Below are 18,684 nucleotides of genomic sequence, written 5' to 3'. Positions count from 1 at the left end.
ATACAATAACAATAAAAATGAGGCCATGTGTTTGAAGAAGAATGGGAGGAATGTGCATGATGGCTTGGAGGGAGGTAAGGGAAATTACTGTAATTATGTTATAATCTCAAAATAAAACAATAACACAAAATGAGAATAAATACTCAACTAACACTTCTATAGACTATTGTAAGCCTCTTACTGCCTTCCCCACCAAGCCTTAGGCCTCCATGTGAGGATTGGAACATATAGGTATGCAGGTTGTGATTCTAGAGCTATGTATTCTGCTGCAGCTTCTGCTCTTCAGGTGTCCTATGTGCATGTTTGGAGGAGGACACGGACCCAGGAACAAGTACTAAGTATGTTCTGTCTCTCAAAGCTATAACTCATCTCTTTGACATTTCTAACCAACTCCCAGGTTACACTGACTCTGCTATATGTCAGCAAGACTTTGAGTGGCAAACTACAGGGAATTTGAAAGCAATGAACCCATATCTGCCTTGACCTTAATGTTAAACCCACTACTAGGGCACAACCAACACTAGGGCTTATTCTAATTGTATAATACTGAAGATAGTTTATTTCAACAACACATTCCCTGACTGCTGGTTCCATACCTAGTTCAAGAAAGGAAAAATATGCCACTGATTCCTTGGTCTTAAGTTCATGACAGTAGAAGAATGATGACCTCAGCAGCTAGCAAGTTGGCCAGAAGAACAAAATAGAAACCACAAAAGAAAAAGGACAAAGTCAAGAACAGGTGATAGGAGCTCACCAGCCAATAGAAAGGTTATTTCCATTGTCTAAGAGCATCCAGTTCAGTGGGAGAGGTTGGATTTGAACAAATGCAATCAGTATCTGTTAGCAATATATTTACAAGGTCTGGGTAAAAGAAGCTGTAGCTGAGAAGCTGGATCTTCAAGATTTCTCCAGGCTTGCTAGTATACCCATCAGAGCACAGTGATACACTGGACGACAAGAACATGTCTACTCTGTAGATGGAGAAAGATTGGCCCAGAAAGATTGCAGAAACACATCGTGGTTTCCTGAAAGATGTGGAACATAGAGGTAGCCCTCTAACATGTTACCCTTGGTATGTTGGTTTAGTATGGTCACCTTGCAAAATCTCTCTTTAACTAGTCTAATTCAAGATTTTAGTTCTCAAATTTTAAAACATGTCCAGGGATAGACGTGTCAAACCTGAGTAACCAGAGGAATTGTGACCTCTCTTAAACTGTACCTGGTTCCACATTAAGGGCTCTTATTATCTCTCAGTGCATATGCTGTAGTTTCACTTTGCTATTTCATTCGGATCTCAGCATTTTTTTAGTCCCAAATGACCACTCTACCACTCTTCCTTTAGTCAGAGTGCAATTTTAGATTACTGTATTTGCTACCACATAAAATCAAACATCTGTAATTAGAAAATATTTAGATGTTATAAAAAATGCTAGTGCTTGATTAGCCCGAGATGAAACTTTTATGGATGCATCCATGTTCGCCTGTATATGTGCATATGCATATGTATGTGGTAGTCAGGTGTTGCCACCAGGTGCCTTCCTCAATCATTTGCCACCTTAGTTTTGCAGACAGGGTTTCTCACTGAACCTGGAGCTTGCTGATTCAGCTAGACTGGCTGGGCAACAAGCTCCAGGGATTCTCTTGTCTCTGCATCTGCAGTGCTAGAATTAGAGGTATGTGCCACCAAGCCTGACATTTGTGTGGCAGGGCGGGGGTGGGGGGGGGAGGTTCTTGGCATCAAACTCGGGTCCTCATGTTCACAAGGAAACCACTTTTCTAATTGTATCATCTTCTTAGCCTATATGAGATGTTATTATATATAATGATTATTAACATGCAATATGAGATAATGCACTCTACATATCTTAGAACCTTAGGTCCAGTTTCCTTCCTTCTTCCTTCCCTTCCCTCCTTCTCTCTGTCTTTCCTCTATATTATGCAAGGCTCAATGATAAAATTGTCTAAGGGAGAACAATTTGGAGTCAGTGTTTATGAATGAGTTCAGTGCTCACCCTACTAAATACCTAGGAATGCACTCATATGCACATGAAGTATACCTTCAGTGGAACTGTGTCCACATATAATCTAGTGGCACAGTCTTACTGTCATTAATTTTTTACGTCTTGCAGGCTATCATTTTAAACTGTGTCTTCTTTTAGTATGTTCTCCTCAGGAATGTGTACTTGGAAGAGTCCATCCCCCTTACAGGCAAACAATTGTATTTCTCTGTAGACCATTGGGATGCTAATGTGATTGAGTTTCTCAGAGTTTCAGGATGTCTGCTGGCTTCTTTAGGGCTGCAGTAGATCCAGTTCCTGCAGCTTCCTCTATTAGGAAGCAAAAACTTCATAGAGATGCAGGTAATAGATTTCTGGTTTAATCTAGATGTCGCTATAATGGGACCTTTTTAAAATTCAGAACAAGACTGTGTATTTTTCTGACTCCATAGTTACTATGCACGTCAGATGACTAGTAAACTCTGATGCAGTGTGGGTCTGTGTGATGACATTCTTGTAATTTTCACTCTCTGTTTCCTGCTCCTCCAGGGAAATGGGTCCTATGGGGCTTGTGTGACCTGTGAATACAGCCTGCTAGCCTGACTCCGAGCAGGGAGGGAGTCTACCATGGATGGCATCATTGAGCAGAAGAGTGTTCTGGTACACAGTAAGATCAGTGATGCTGGCAAAAGGAATGGCTTAATTAACACCAGAAACTTCATGGCTGAGAGCAGGGATGGTCTGGTGTCTGTTTACCCAGCACCTCAGTACCAGAGCCACAGGCTAGTGGCCAGTGCAGCACCAGGCAGCCTGGAAGGAGGCAGAAGTGAGCCTGTGCAGCAGTTGCTGGACCCAAACACTCTGCAGCAGTCCGTCGAGTCCCACTATCGACCCAACATCATCCTCTACTCAGATGGTGTACTTCGATCCTGGGGGGATGGTGTAGCCACTGACTGCTGTGAGACCACCTTCATTGAGGACCGGTCACCCACCAAAGACAGCCTGGAGTACCCAGATGGGAAATTCATCGACCTCTCAGGGGATGACATCAAAATCCATACCCTGTCCTATGACGTGGAGGAAGAGGAAGAGTTACAGGAGCTGGAGGTCAGAGAATGTGTTTGTTGGGGACCCTCTGGGGTTGGGGTGGTGGGACCTGGAAGATACCTGTGAGTGCCTAGAAAAACCCTGGGAATGAAATTATCATGCAAAAATGCTGAAGGTATTCTCGGTACTACTTTACTTATGAGCTTTTGCGGAGGATGGAAGAAATGGGAAACGGCTGGGAGCTGTGACAGTGTTTCTGGTTAATGGTGACCTGTGGCAATAGTGCGGTCAGTAGGGCAACAGACATCAGCAATAGATGACAGGGCCATGGAGACACTGCCACTAAATAAACCTCAAGAGGGAGGGACACATAAGGCTAGAGACACATGGTATGGGAAAAAAATTGGAGAAGTGTTTTACTGTCATAGTAGGTCCCTTAGTTTGACATGTGAAGTTTCTACTGGTAGATCATTGCTATCTCAGAACTCAAAAGAAGAAACAATAGATATTTAAAGGGGGAATTAAATCTGGGACCTCTCATAATACTGGGAAAACACTTGTCCATTGAACTATGTCCCTGAACCCAGCATACCTTACCTTTTTACTAGCTGATGCGAGTAAAGACATTTGAATTATACACATAAAGACTTAGGACCAGGACTATGTGAGATACGACACAGAGGTTACTAGTCATGTGATGTATGAGTGTCATTGAAGGGCTACTGCACTTCAGGAAGCATAGAGAACAGAGCATTCTCTACTGGAACTTGAGTATAGTGTCCAGGAAGAAAGCCTGTGACACCCATTAACAGGTCTCTGAATAGCCACCCCCAATAGGCAGAGGCCTTTATACCAGCTTATGACACTGGCAGGGAAAGAAGGGCATGGAGCCAGCCAAAGCCTGAGGGAAGCTAAGACACGGGTGCTTTGGCTTCTGTGCTAATGACTGTTGCAAGTGTCTGCTATTTTCCAAAGTCTCCAGGTTTGGCCAATGATAAGTGACTAAATCTCTCTCCTTTGTGTGAATCTGGGAAGCAAGCACCACAAGTGCAGTATGAATTTGACCCAGAAATTCTAATGAAGGAGTGTCTCGTTGGCTCTGAAAACAGTCCCCAAAGGGCATGTGGATCTGCCATTGTGGTTTGAGTAACAAGATGTCAAATATCATTCCAGAAGTGGAACCCCTATCCTGTATCTTAAGAGCAAATATATGGACGCTCAATGGGTGATTGTGGGAGATAGCACCGAAGCAGTTGACTCTGCATAGAATTGAATGGAAATGCTGTGGCATGGGGCATATGGAGGAAGCCTGCTTGAAATGAAAGTGGGGTCCTGCCACCCAGAACCTTAATCATCTAAGGGAGAATGGGTTCAATGCTATAAAAGAGAAGAGCAGGTGAGAAGCCCAGGGTAGCTGTCAGAGACAGTGGCAGAGCTAGAGAAACCAAGCCCATCTAATCATTTTATTTGTTGTCAGTGCCCCCTTGCTGTGCCACATCCTGTGGTCCAAGCTGCTAGATTCCAATTTTAAGTGTGGAGTGACTGAGAATTCATACACACTAAAGTTTAATCTACAAAACAGCACAGAAAAAGTGGGACATCACACGGAGAAACTGAATCTGCAGGCTTTGACTCTCAGCCTTTAGCTGCAGAGAACCATGGGAAGATTGCTGGCAGGAAGGCTGTGACAATGTGTTGGGTAGTTTTATGTCAGTTTGATACAAGGTGAAGTCATTTGAGAGCCTCAATTAAGAACATGCCTCCATAATATCCGACTATAGGCAGGCCTGTAAGGTGATTTCTTAATTAATGGTTGATAGGGAAAGGCCTACCTCATAGTGGGTGGTGCCATCCCTGGGATGATGCTCTTGAATTCTATAAGAAGGAAGGTTGAGCAAGCCATGATGTACAAACTAATATACATCAATTCATGGCCCTGCATCAGTTTCTGCTTCCAAGTTCCATCCCAGTATGAGTTCTTACCCTTGTTGCTTTGATATGGCATTGTAAGCAAAATAAACTCTTTTTCTCTCCAAGTTGTTTTGGTCATAGTCTTTCATCACAGGAATATTAATTCTAAGACAGACAAGATGTGTTTGGGGAAGCTGCTGTAGCTACAGAGTAGAAAGCAGATGTGGGAAAGATGGAGGAGACATAGCAAACTGGAGGCCCAGAGCCCTGTTATTATAAGGGATGGAAAGAAGAAATCAGGACAGCTTTAGCAGTGGGAAGACATACTTCAAAAGTGAAATTTGTTACTGATTGGCTATGAAAAGAGGGGTCCACAGAGCATAGCAGCTCCAGTAAGAGATTTTGGAAAATCAGTTCCAAGGTATACTATGTTCTTGCAATTATGGTCTGGGATACTGGCTAGATTGAAACTGTAAAAGAAGTTTCTGAATGTCTATATTATGCTTTTTCCAGTTATGTGTGTCTTATTCCCCCTTCCCTTCTGACACATGCACATATGTTTTTTGAATTATTGATTATGTCAAGATCATTAAGAGCTAAAAAGGTGATTATGTGTCTCCTTAGGCCTCAGTCAACTTCCGAGGCTTCAGAAAAGTCTAAGAATTCTCTTCCACCTTAACACTTGAGTAGGTATCTGGTTGAGCTTGCAACTAAACAACCTATATTTTAATGCTGTTTGTTGACTCTTGCTATATCTGTATTCACATTTTTTTTTTGGCAATTGAATTCCTACTGGGCTCCCTTTAATTCTAAGTTTTTCACACAATAATCCTAGTTAGCTGGGTTTTTTGTTTATTTTATTTATTTTGAATTCTGCAGAGGTCTGACATCTACCCAGAATCAGTCTCTTGAGTTAAAAATTAGTAGGTGGTGTTAAGAGGGGGCAACTTATCTAATGTGATAAGTCCAGGCCTTTGATGGATAGCAGCATGGGGCTCTGAGGAAATGAGCTGTACCAACCATATGCTTTGCTCTGCAGTAGCAGTGGCATTGGCAACCCTGGAAAGCAGTTTTACGAAATCAGGTAACAGTAACAGTAGTAGTGTTACTCTGTGTGTACATTTTAGAGGGGTTATTTGCTACTTTACACAATACAGTGCTACTTCTACTTTGGTCAGATTAAGGACCTTCCCAAAGAAGTTGATGGAGCAGCAGTGTTTAAAATGTTTACTTGGGCAATTAGACAGACTTTCTGGTTAATCTCTCTAAGGAGCTCTCACCCAGACTAAGACATCGCCACCCCACACATAATCTGAGGACAATAACTCAGGATACAGTATAGCCACTCTCAATTTGTCAAAGGTATTTAAGAACCTAGTGGTGAATTTTAAGGAGCTATCCAGAGTGATTACTGGGTCCTGCAAGAAGTCTAGAAAACAAAGACAAGTTCTCAAAAGCATTCTTAGGGTATAATAATTGCCTGTCACTCCTGCTTTTTATTACATTTTTCTGAATAAGAAAAGAAGAAATTTAAAAAGATATTGCAGAGTTTTTTTTTAATGGGTGTGTGTGTGACCTGCTTGAGCTTTAATAATAATAATACAGAGACATCTGTATAATATAAGGCTGTTGGCCTGTTTTCTGGGGCAGTTCCTCAGCTAGCCCATCTTAATTTAACTAGCGTTTCTGCCACTGTGAATGGATCGAATGGTTCTCTCTTCTCTGCTTCTCTCCTCCATTCCTGTCCATGTTTCTGTCCCTCTTTTCCTCTGCTTTTGCTTTATTCTGCTCCTTCTGCCCCATCTCTAGCCATCCAGCTCTTAATTATGCAAAAGGCACACTCCATACTCATCCAATGGGCATTGGGGGCTATGGTGATTGGTGACTTTCACTATGGCAACTTGCCTTTTATTTTTGCACAGATATCTGCTAGCCAGTACCTCCAGCACAGAAATTAAAAATTGAGAGTATAGGGACATTCCTTACAATATGTGTTGGGTTGGGTTATCCTAACAGAAAGAACATTTTTAAAAGTATAAACTGTCCTGTGAGTCCCACCCCCATTCTACGAAGTAATCAACAGATATGCGTTGGCTAGCATGTGCTGTGTAACACATCACTTCAAGATTTAGTGATTTAAAACAAGCATTTCTTTTGAGGTCAACACTTTGAGGTGAGCTTGGCTTGGCAGCTGTGCTTCATTAATGTTGGTTGCCTCTTGGCTACAACAATGGAGGTAAAGGTTAGAACTCTCCCCACCAGGATGGTTAAAAGCAGGGACTCATGTGTGCTGGGTAGCAAGATGCTCGCCAGCTCCTCTTTTGTACTAGGCAATTCTGTATCCAAGAAAGCCCTTCCCATCCAGCCACAATTCTGAGACAACATATGGAGTCTTTGTCTTTCATTTGCCTTTATGCTTGTGTGAGTGTTATGTATGGGTTTTACAGCCAGTTTTAAGACCCATGAAAGTCTTCACTGATTCATGAAGTGTTTGGCATCTTTCCTTCTACCAGCTAACAACTGGAGAAAGATGTGGTTTGGTATGGAATGAGGGAGGCTGAGGGACCTCTCAGGATTTTTCAGGATTGCTCACTACACAGTCTCACTGGCCAGGAATACTACTGGGTTCTTCAGGACAGACGGATGGTAATAATTGTGTTTGTTGTCCAACCTCCTCAGCACCTCCTTCCTGGCAGGAGGAAGCTGCAGGTTTTAACTGAGTGTCCAGAAGGTATGTGACCATTGCTTCATCTGATTCCCAGACCTCAGCTGAAATCTGAAGCTTCCAGGAGCACCTACAGCAGGAAGCCACTTCACACTTCACACAAAGAAGCTCAAGCAGCAAGATTACAGGGATGCATAATAAAGCAATTCTATGAAACATAAAATTGAAATTAAAGCTATGGAGTGAAGTGAAGTGGATAGAATGCACTGCAGGAGGGCTTCACTCCTGTAGGAGGGCCCTCATGCACTCCAACTTGTGTCCAAAGATAACTCATTGCAGACTTGTTTCAAAACACACTGATTCAGACCCCGGAGCAGATAGAACCCTGTCTAAACCTGCCTGTAAGCTTTGAGCCTTTTCTTCATTATGGTAAAAGAGGGGGTGGGGAAAGACAAGTGGGTACTCACAGAGCACTGGCTCCATTCTAGGCACTTTGCAAATTGTGTCGTATAATGTGTCCAACACTGTAGACAGGGAATACTAAGGTCTCTCCCTAGTGAAGGCTCACACGTGCTAGAAGCAACATACAAGTTGGCTTTGCTAGAACCTTTGGAGCTGAGGAGATCTGCTAACTCTAGATTCTTGCCTCCTAATGCCCATAATGGTTGCTTTGTCTGTCTGCCTGTCTATCTGTCTGTCTGTCTGTTTTGGAAAGGGGGTATACTATGGCAAAACTGCAGAATCTGCAAATTGATCACTGGACTTGTCACTGGCCTTCTTGGCTTCTGAGAATCCCCAGCCTGGTCTCTCTGAGACTTTTGTGTCTGTGTTTCCATTCAGAGACTTGGGACTCATGTGACTGCAACTACAGTGGAGACTGTGCAGTTAGTTATACATGGTGGTGAGTCCTCAGCAGACAACTGAGGAGACTCAAAGAATCTGAATAGGACCAGACGATTTTGACCCGAACGACAAAAAACAAATTCAGAAAATGATAAATGGTTGTTTTCAAAATTGATTTTCCTGGCTTTCAAATATGAGGGATTAATCATATAATAATACTGTCAGGGGAACTTAGACTGATTTGGGTAGAGTGATTTGGAAGAATTTTCTTTTCTTTCTTGTTTTTGTTTTGGTGGTGGTGGTGGTAGTAGTTTTTGTTTACATCATCGCATTGACTCTTCAAAAGGAAGAGTGGTGAACCTTAAAGAAAGTTAGCTTAAAAAAACAACTAGCCTCCTCTGATCATGGGTATGAGAAAAGAATGATTTCACAGTTAAGGGTAATGTTAGCTATGTAAATATGCTGATATGCAAGTCACTCTCCTTGAATATTCTTCTTTCCCTGGCCAAGTTGGGTACTAGATCTGTCTCTCAAGATCATGTCGAGTCTATCTCAAGAAAGATTTTTATTATCTTATTTTAATTTATTTTGGATTGCATTTTCAATTTGTCCTTTAATGACATTTTACTTTTTCAGCCTTTATTAATAAGATGTTGAATCATTGTCATCATCTTCTTTTTTATTCCTAAACATGACTTCCTTATTCTTAAAAGGAATTTAAGAATAAATTCCTTTTGCAATAGCAAAAGTTTTTCTTTTCCTGCCAAATGCACATCTGTGCATACTCAGACATGTTTGCCTGACTGTTTTTTTTAGCTCTGAATATGGGTCATGCTTTCTAGATTTTTTTCTCGAAATGTAAATTATTGAGTCCTTCCTCTTCTACTTATTATTATTTGATCTGTTAGTGACTTTCCTTGATTAAATGTGCACGTGTTTCTTCTATGGCATTCAGCCTATGATATTACTCCAGTTGCATTTGGCTTTCTCTCCCTAGTTTTCCCCTCTTCCACTATGGCTGACTTTCTGGGATTAAGATTATTACTGGTTAGAAACTGAGTCCAGCAGTTGCTGCTTTCAATAGGCTCACAGATCCCGTGTTGTTGGGGTTATACTCCAGCAACTTTCAGCTTGTCCTAGAATCCACGGTCCACCTTGCTCCCTCCTGCTTTATCCCTTGCTTTGCCCCAACATCAGCCTGCATGAGCAGTGAGCTTACATAGCAATATAGCATCTCTCCGGCTCTCTTGTTTCCAGGAGCTCTCCATTAAATTTTTGACTAGACTCATTTTGACACTTGATCCAATACTATATAGTCTTAGACTCCTTGTCCCCCTTTATAACTAGGCATAGATCTCCACTTTCTGCTTCCATCAGTTTAGACCCTCCCACCAGTACATCTCCTGGTTTCCTTAACCAACCCTAAAATGCTTCAGGGACTGTACTGAGAGAAAAAGTGGAACAACCCACAAGCAGGACAGCAGGAACCCACCTGTTCTTATTCAGATTCAATTGTTTTCCACAAGTAAATATCTTTGGTGTGTTGTTGGCCTTTGTTATACTTGAGAGCCCTGATCTGGCTGTTGTTGATGACTTTTCAAGTTTCTAGAGTGGGGATTTGGCTTTGTCCTACCTTTCTTCCAAGAACTCTTGTGAAGATTTGCTGGAACATTGTGGGAAATTCTGGACATGCACGAACCAGTCGTGGCACATATATATGGAGAGTGTTTAGGTGTGGACAGATAGTATACTGGTTGGGTTTTATTGTTAATAAGCTAGAGATACCTGGGAAGAAGGAACTTTAACTGAAATGTTTTCCTCTACCAGATAACCAGTGAGCCTGTCTGGGGGCCATTTCTTGATTGCTGGTTTAAGTAGAAGGGTCCAGTCCACTGTAGGCGGTACCATCCTTAGGAAGGTAGTTCTGGGCTCCATAAGAAAGGTAGATGAGTGAGCCAAAGTGAAGGAGCCAGTATGCAGTGTTCTTTTGTGATTTCTGCTACATTTCCTGACTCCAGGTTTCTTCCTGAGCTCCTGACTTAGCTTCCTTGATGGTGGACTCTAACTTGCAAAATATAATAAATCCTTCATTTTTTCTTCCCTGAATTTATTTTGGTTATGTTCTTTTGTTTGTTTTGTTTTAGACTTAGATTAGATTACATTAGATTTAGATTAGAGTGTTCTGTCTTCATTTATACCTGTGTACCATATATGTGCAAAGCCCATAGACCCAGAAACATGGTGTTAGATCACCTTGAACTAGAGTTACAGACCTTTGTGAGCCATCATGATCATGTGGGTGCTGGGAATTGAATGTGAGTCCTTTGCGAGAACCACCAATGATCTTAGCTCCCGAGCCATCTCTCTAGCCTTTTAGTCAGTGTTTTATCATACCAACAGAAAGCAAATGAGAACTGATGGCTTGTGGATGGGCTAAGAACTTTAATAAAATTAATTATCTTTAAATAATATGAAAGATCACTACTTACGGTATTAGAAAATTAAGCTATTCATGTGTTTCCCTTGAGATAATATATCCTTGAAAAGTTGTATTTATACATTTCTGCTTCTTTGGGATCACAGTTGTGTCGTGGGCAAAGGAGCTATCTTATATCCTAGTGGCCCTGTGTGATTTTTCTAGTGCTCTAGCTACACTACCACCTTGTTCTGTTCTGTGAGAAATTATTATGCAGATAACTTTGGTTCGCCAAAGTTCGAATTTTACCTTAAAAAAAAAACATATTTGCAAAGCATCATCCACATAACTTATTTATTATCTGAGTGTGTGTATGTTTCTCTTCCACATTGTTTGATACAAAGTCTCATAGTGGTTTTTTTTGGTGCTTTGTTTTACTTTTCTTTGCTTTTTCTTCTGACATATATGACATGACTTCTATCCTAAAAGCTTCTGGTGATTCTTCTATCTTAACCCTCACATCTCCCTGTAGGAGCATCATGATCATAAATGCACATCATGATCATAAATGCCATGTTTTCATGTCCAGCTGCACACGTGTTCTGGCGGTTCAAACCCAGGATCTCATTCATGCATGGCAAATTTTTTACCCATTCAACCATGTTCCCTACCCTTATTTACAGAGAAATGAAATATATGCATGTTTATATTATCAAATATAAACATGATTAGAATATTATGACTGATTATTTTAATTCAAGGTATGGAAAATCATTGAAATATACAACTTATACATGTTTCTCAAATAATAATAATTAACAATATTATCTTAGGCAGGTTTCTCAAATAATAGTAACCAACATTTAGGCTTCAGGAAACCCTTATATCAAGAAATGAACTCAAGCTGTACTAAGAAGGATTTCTGACAGTTGGATAAAAACCAGCATTCCGTAGGAATTATGAAATGAGTTTTCTGCATCCCACTCCAAAGGGAGCCATTTCCCTTACCTCTTTCACAAGGGACATAAAGCTCTCCAATTGACATAGACCTGTGTATGGTGTCTGTCAGCACATTAAAGCCCATTCTGGCATCTATACTCCCTCAGTATCACAAGCACCTTTTATACATTTCAAAGTCCATGTCAGCATCCTAGCCCTATATATGTCTTCTATCCTAAACTTCCTTCAGCTCACTGGCTTCCCTATCCCAGCTACTCGCCATTTTAACAACCTGGTTATGCTTGCTATCTTCTCTCTCTCTCTCTCTCTCTCTCTCTCTCTCTCTCTCTCTCTCTCTCTCTCTCTCTCTCTCTCTCTCTCCCTCTCCCCCTCTCCCCCTTCATTAACCCTGGCCATGTCCAGTTTCTTTTCTTTTCTCTCTGCCCTGAAGTCTTACGGATGCTTCTGGATATTTTCTCTCTCTTATTCTCAATAGGAATCTTCAGTAACAATGACATGGTCATGCAGGCAATTTCTTTAATGAATCTCCCATACTGTGTCACCATCTTCCATATTTTTATCTTTTATGTGTCAGTAAAGGCACTGAGGTATATAATAAAGCCATTTGATGGAAAGGTGAGACTTTCCCGATAGTACATCCTCTTGTCCTAGAAATTCAAGGTCATTGTGCATATTCCCTTTGATTTTTTTTTTCCTGTGCCCCCAGCACCAACCAAATTTGCTGGAAGCAGAAGAGACAGTAATTGGAATATGTAGTGCTCTGGCTAGCAGCCTTCATTGTGACTACTAGGTCATTGTCAGTCTCCTGAGTGGGTGAAGATCTGTTATAGCTATGGAGCTAATAAACAGAATCATCATAGAGAACAGAACCTTCTGTCCCTGAAAGACGATCATTACTGTCACAAAATCTGCCCTTTCTAAGCTACATGCTTTTTAACATGGTAATTGTGACAAATGGGGTTTGAATAACAATGAAAAGGAAAGCCCATAACTGTCAGATCCTCTTTCATCCTCGGTTTTGAACAATACAAAAAGAATTCGAATTCTAAATGAAATTGTAGTTATACTAAATTTTCCCAATCTTGACTAAAGTCTTCTTGTCTCAATACTCAAAAAAATCTAGGACAGGTTGTGCTGATTAGTTTTCCTTGTCAACTTTACACAACCTAGAGTCAATTGGGAAGAGAGAACTTCAATTAAAGAATTGCTTACGTCAGATTGGCCTGACTGACTCATGGTCATGTGTGGGGGGCACTGTGTTGATTAATGTAGGCAGGCCCAGCCCACTGTGGGCAGTGTCATTCCTAGTCAGGGTTCTCTAGAGTAACAGAACTTACAAATGAATTTCTCGCTACATATATAAAAAGAGGATTTTTGGAATGACTTACATACAGCCTGTGGTCCAGCTAACTCAACAATGCTACCTATGAATGGAAAATCCAAGAATCCAGTAGTTGTATAGTCTATGCAGTCAAATGTCTCAGCTGGTGTTCAGTATATATCAGAATCCTGAGGAAGTAGGCTCTAATGCCAGTGAAGGAATGGACTTGCAAGCAGGACAAAAGAATGCAAGCAAAGAGAAAAAGCTTCCTTTTCCATGTCTTATATAAGCTTCCAGCAGATGATATAGCCCAAATTAGAGGTGACTCTTCTCACCTCAAAGATTAGAAAGAGAAAAGAAAAAAATAAACATGAGACTTCAATAGAAGATCATTCTTTGAATTCAAAGATGTCATTAAATGTGAAAGGGTGGGGTGAGAAGATGGCTAGGTGGGTAAAGCATGGCAAACATGAGGACCAGAATCCACTTAAAAAGCCAAGTGGGTGTGGCAGTCCACCTGTCATCCCAGTACAAAGAAGGCAAGGAAGTGATCCTTGTTATGAGATGGCTAGTCAGAATAACCAAAATGGCACAGTAGAGAATTAGTGGGGAAAAAATTGGCACAAGACACCCAGTGCCAACCTCAGACCTCCACCAGCATGTACCCACACCCATTTGAATATGTGTGTAAGCATACACACTACACACATATACATATGCCAAGAAACATATTTTCATACTATTCAGACATTATTCACATGATTCAGACATTACTGAGCTGACTTATTATAGCATAGACAAAAGTCCCATGAAGTCCATCAATAAATCTAACAATGAGCACAATTTTGCTTAGTGTATATTCTTCATTTCTCCTCTCACAGATCATGTCACAGTATCTTCTGGCATCATAAAAACAAACAAACTAACCATGCCTCTGAAGCAGTTTATCTTGCTTACATTGGCACTAGGAGGGAACAGTGGGTGGTGATGGATAATACAGACCTAGGCTCGGAGCGCTGAATTTTGAAAAGTTAGACTCTCGAAATTGTAGGAAGAGGCAATTCCCCCCTTCCTTTCTCTCTTTTCTTCCTTTTTTCTTTCTCCGTTTTGTTTGTTTGAGAAGTTTTCCTCTTAGAATCATTAGATCTTTGAGACAGAGACTGTCCTCTATCGAAAAAGGCCAAACTCTCCCTGCAATGGTCATGCATTGCAGCCAGTGTGGCTACTGTTTTCTTAAAAAGAAATGTACCATATGGGAACAGAAGGGTGAGAGAAAGATCCCCATTGAGCAATGCATGCTGAGTGGATCTTTTCTGGACTTTCTTTAATGAGAGCTGTATTTTAACTCACACATGGAGACCAAAAGAATAGCAGGGAGTTTGGAGAGTTTAGAAGCTGGAATCTCCTATAGATCCTCAAAGAAAGGTTTTTGCTTTCTCTCTTTTCTCCTGGGGGGTGGGGGGGAACATTGTTTTTTTTTGAACCAGTCACCCGGGAAATGTGAGACCTAGAGAGGAAATGCATCCACCATCTATTTTAAAACACACATGTTCAGAACACAGTTCATGTTGTGGGTCACTGGTGTTAATTGGAAAACATCTCCAGAGTCTGTAGCAGGTTTTCACATTGCACCTGAAGTGCACTTGTAAGCAAAGAGCCAGTGTACAGCAGTGCCTTGTGTTAGAGCACAAGTACTTAGAAATCCCTCTGTTAGATAGCTGAATGGCAGCAAGGCCGATGTAGGGAGTCAGTGCAGCCATGAAACCAATGGACTACAGGCAGCAAGGGAACAGTAGACTTCACTCAGCAGCATTGTGCTATTGCATTCTTAAAGTCTCAGGTGTGATGTTTCCTGTCCAGCTTTTACTCTGTGGAACATAACATGAAGGATCATTAAACCATCACTGTTTCAGAGAGGCAGGAGGTGTAAAGTATAAAATGAGGTGGTGGTTACTGTATACCAAAGAATGAGAGAAGAGTGAAGGAGAAAGAGAGAGAGGGGGGGAGAGGTAAGGAGGGAGGGAGGGAGGGAGGGAGGGAGGGAGGGAGGGAGGGAGGGAGGGAGGGAGGGAAGGAGGGAGGGAGGGAGGGAGGCAAGGAGGGACAGAGGGAAGGATGGCAATCTTCAGGAACCCTAGGCAAGCATCTGGCCCAAGGTCTTAGAAATTCATGTTGCTTACTAAGAACCTGCTGTGAACATGTTATGAACATGGTATGCCCCCTGCATGACCTAGCTTCTGTGTTGAGATATTGTCTATAACAGAGTATTCAAATCTGCTACATGGTGTTTCTCTGAGCATGGAGAGTTGCGACTAGTTCCATTTTAGGTGTTTGAAGTTTATGGCAGCTGCTGGAGACAGGTGCTCTAATTTTGCTTCGGGAATGACTAGGACTCCATAAATAGGCTCATCAAATTAACTCAACATGGCTTCTTCCTTGGTTAGTACATTGGGCCCTCTGGGTCAGCTACAATTGTCTCCTTGTAACATCAAGCCCATCTGTCATAAGCATCTGTTGGAAGTGGTGTTAGACCCTTAGACGTATAAGACTTGGAGATCAGAGGGCTGACTACTGTCTCTCCATAAGTACAATTTTTTTGTCACATTTAGGATCTCTCCCTACTGTGATAGACTGAAGTTTGGGTCAACATAACCTAAGGTAAAGATGATGAAGACTTCTAGGAGGTTTTTTAAGAGAAAACACACACACACACACTCACACACACACACACACACACACACTCTCTCTCTCTCTCTCTACCAAACAAACAAGAGGTGTATTTTGTTCCATTAGTCCCCTTGGGTGCTGAAACTCTATCAAAGTCTCAACATAGGATTGCCATGGGTTGGATGGATATGGTCCTTACCATTTATTTTCAAGAGCTTGATTCTCCATGTGCTAATGTGAGAGGTGGGACTAGTGGAAGTGACTAGGCCATGAAGGTGTCACTTTCAGAAGAGTTAAATGGCTCCCGTTGCATTGGTTTGATTCTCAAGAAAGGATTATCATAAAAAAGGAAGACCTTCCCCCCACTCTCTGGATTCCCACCTTATCATGGATGTCCTCCACACCACAGACCAGTCCTCCATGGCATTGTGAAGACAGGAACACTCACCAAAGATACTGTTTAAATTTTCATTCCCCCAAAACTTCCTGTCTTTATAAACCATCAGGTGTTTTGAAACAAATATAAGAAGAAATCCCAATATTTCTATAAGTACTCAAGATGTTCTCAGAGGTCACAGGCCAAAGAGAGTCATAGTATTCAATGTGCTAGTAAAGACTAAAAAAAAAAAAAAAAAAAAAAACAGTTGCAGAATTTCTTGTCATTCTATTTGTGATGATGCTGTGCTTTAACATAACTATGTTCATCTGACTAGAAGGTAGCTATGTCCCAACTACTCATATTGCCTTTTCAGCAGCATCATCAGCTACCAATAGCAACACCTGATAAACTACAGTTGTTTGGGGGTCATTTGGGTCCAGAATTAGCTCTGAAGTCTAGGAGCTTTTGAGGGCCACAAAAGATTGTCTACCTGCCAGCATTCCACTTATGGGATGATCAGCCTCATGTTCTGTCTCAGAGATGTACTCACGTTTTGCTATAGCCAATCTATGGATAGCAATGTGGGCACAAAATAAAACCAGATCGGTCCCTATGCAGAGAAGTTTGGGAATTTCTACAAACTGATAAAATGTTCCTCTTTACCTTTGGCTATGAATATTCCACTGGAGAAGAAGGGAAGACAACTGTGTGAAAGGAAGACAATTATGAACTATAGAATTATAGACAAGAAAGAAGACATTCCAGCCACTGCTTTTCTACCCTGTTCAGGTTAAATTCACATTTACAATTAGGCATAATATTCCTGATGCCCTGAAACATCATGGTGTCCTGACCACAAGGGCAACTCACACCAAGGAAGTTGGTGATTAACCCAAAGGTCTCACAACTAGGAAGAGACAAATGAAATTTTAATATCCCCCTTTTGTATATGAAGGTTACACTGATCAAAATTAGCTGGATCAGTACTAGAACTCATGGAAATGGCTATAGATCACAGTGCTTGCTTATAGAAAACTACGGTGAAGAGAAGGCTGGGTACAAACGTGAGCAGATTGGCAGACACATGATGAAGCCAATTGTGGCATCTGAATGGCAGCTACAAGAGCATTTGCTATAGGATTTTTTTTAACTGTTGGCGTGTCTTATGTACTTAAAATATATGTTGGTGCAAAACATATCATGGGTAGTTTTTTTTTCTGCCATTTATTAACTAACCTATTCTAACCTGCTTCAAATGCATCATACACTGACTACATTAGTGGTGTCTTTCAATTAAAAATTAGGTAGGCAAGCAGATTTGCTCTTTTAGATGAAGTGACTAAACATATAGGGACTCTATTCTGAAAATAAATGGTTCATCACACCTACATGTAAAACATATACCCATGAAACTTTGAAAGAAACGTAGAAATTCTCTGTAATATAAGTATTAGATAAAAGGGTTTTAGATATGGTACCAAAACCAAAATTCAAATTATTATTTTTTAACTCCACAGAAGTCACTCTGAATATGACTTTAAAACAAGTTGTAGAGTATGTGAGAATACTTGAAAAAAATACATAACCAATAAAGCATTTGTATGAAGATTTCTTAGTTTCTTTTTATCCCTTGTGATAAATACTCTGAGAAAAGTAATTTATAGGAGAAATGGTTGTCTTAGCTCACAGTTTTTTTTTGTTTGTTTTGTTTTGTTTTTTGTTTAGAACAAATAAAACATTTTATTTCTTTTTTTTAATTTTTAATATTTTTATTACATATTTTCCTCAGTTACATTTCCAATGCTATCCCAAAAGTCCCCCATGGCGCCCCCCACTTCCCTACCCACCCATTCCCATTCTTTTGGCCCTGGCACTCCCCTATATTGGGGCATATAAAGTTTGCAAGTCCAATGGGCCTCTCTTTCCAATGATGGCCGACTAGGCCATCTTTCGATACATATGCAGCTAGAGACAAGAGCTCCGGAGTTCTGGTTAGTACATCATGTTGTTCCAACAATAGGGTTGCAGATCCCTTTAGCTCCTTGGGTACTTTCTCTAGCTTCTCCATTGGGAGCCCTGTGATACATCCAATAGCTGACTGTGAACATCCACTCCTGTGTTTGCTAGGCCCCGGCATCGTCTCACAAGAGACAGCTATATTTGGGTCCTTTCAGCAAAATCTTGCTAGTGTATGCAATGGTGTCAGCGTTTAGAAGCTGATTATGGGAAGGATCCCTGGATACGGCAGTCTCTAAATGGTCCATCCTTTCATCACAGCTACGAACTTTGTCTCTGTAACTCCTTCCCTGGGTGTTTTGTTCCCAATTCTAAGAAGGTGCACAGTGTCCACACTTTGGTCTTCATTCTTCTTGAGTTTCATGCGTTTATCAAATTGTATCTTATATCTTGGGTATCCTAAGTTTTGGGCTAATATCCACTTATCAGTGAATACATATTGTGTGAGTTCTTTTGTGATTG

The 18,684-nt window shown here is 41.0% G+C and overlaps 1 protein-coding gene across 4 annotated transcripts in view; it reads left to right on the top strand.

The window, feature by feature from the left end:
- The window catches only part of Syndig1 (synapse differentiation inducing 1), a 185,231-nt gene that overhangs the window by 74,669 nt on the left and 91,878 nt on the right, over positions 1-18,684 (top strand). For all 4 annotated transcript variants that reach the window (XM_021156796.3, XM_029470251.2, XM_029470253.2 and 1 more), the window contains one exon: positions 2,547-3,104. In XM_021156796.3, coding sequence (XP_021012455.1) covers positions 2,625-3,104 — 480 coding nt within the window. In that variant the 5' untranslated portion in view covers positions 2,547-2,624. The remainder of the gene's footprint in view (positions 1-2,546; positions 3,105-18,684) is intronic.

The sequence above is a fragment of the Mus caroli genome, unplaced genomic scaffold (assembly GCF_978045245.1).
Source record: "Mus caroli unplaced genomic scaffold, Mus_caroli_1 scaffold_2, whole genome shotgun sequence".
In the NCBI taxonomy this organism is placed as follows: Eukaryota; Metazoa; Chordata; class Mammalia; order Rodentia; family Muridae; genus Mus; species Mus caroli.
This window is presented reverse-complemented; position numbering and strand designations above follow the sequence as displayed.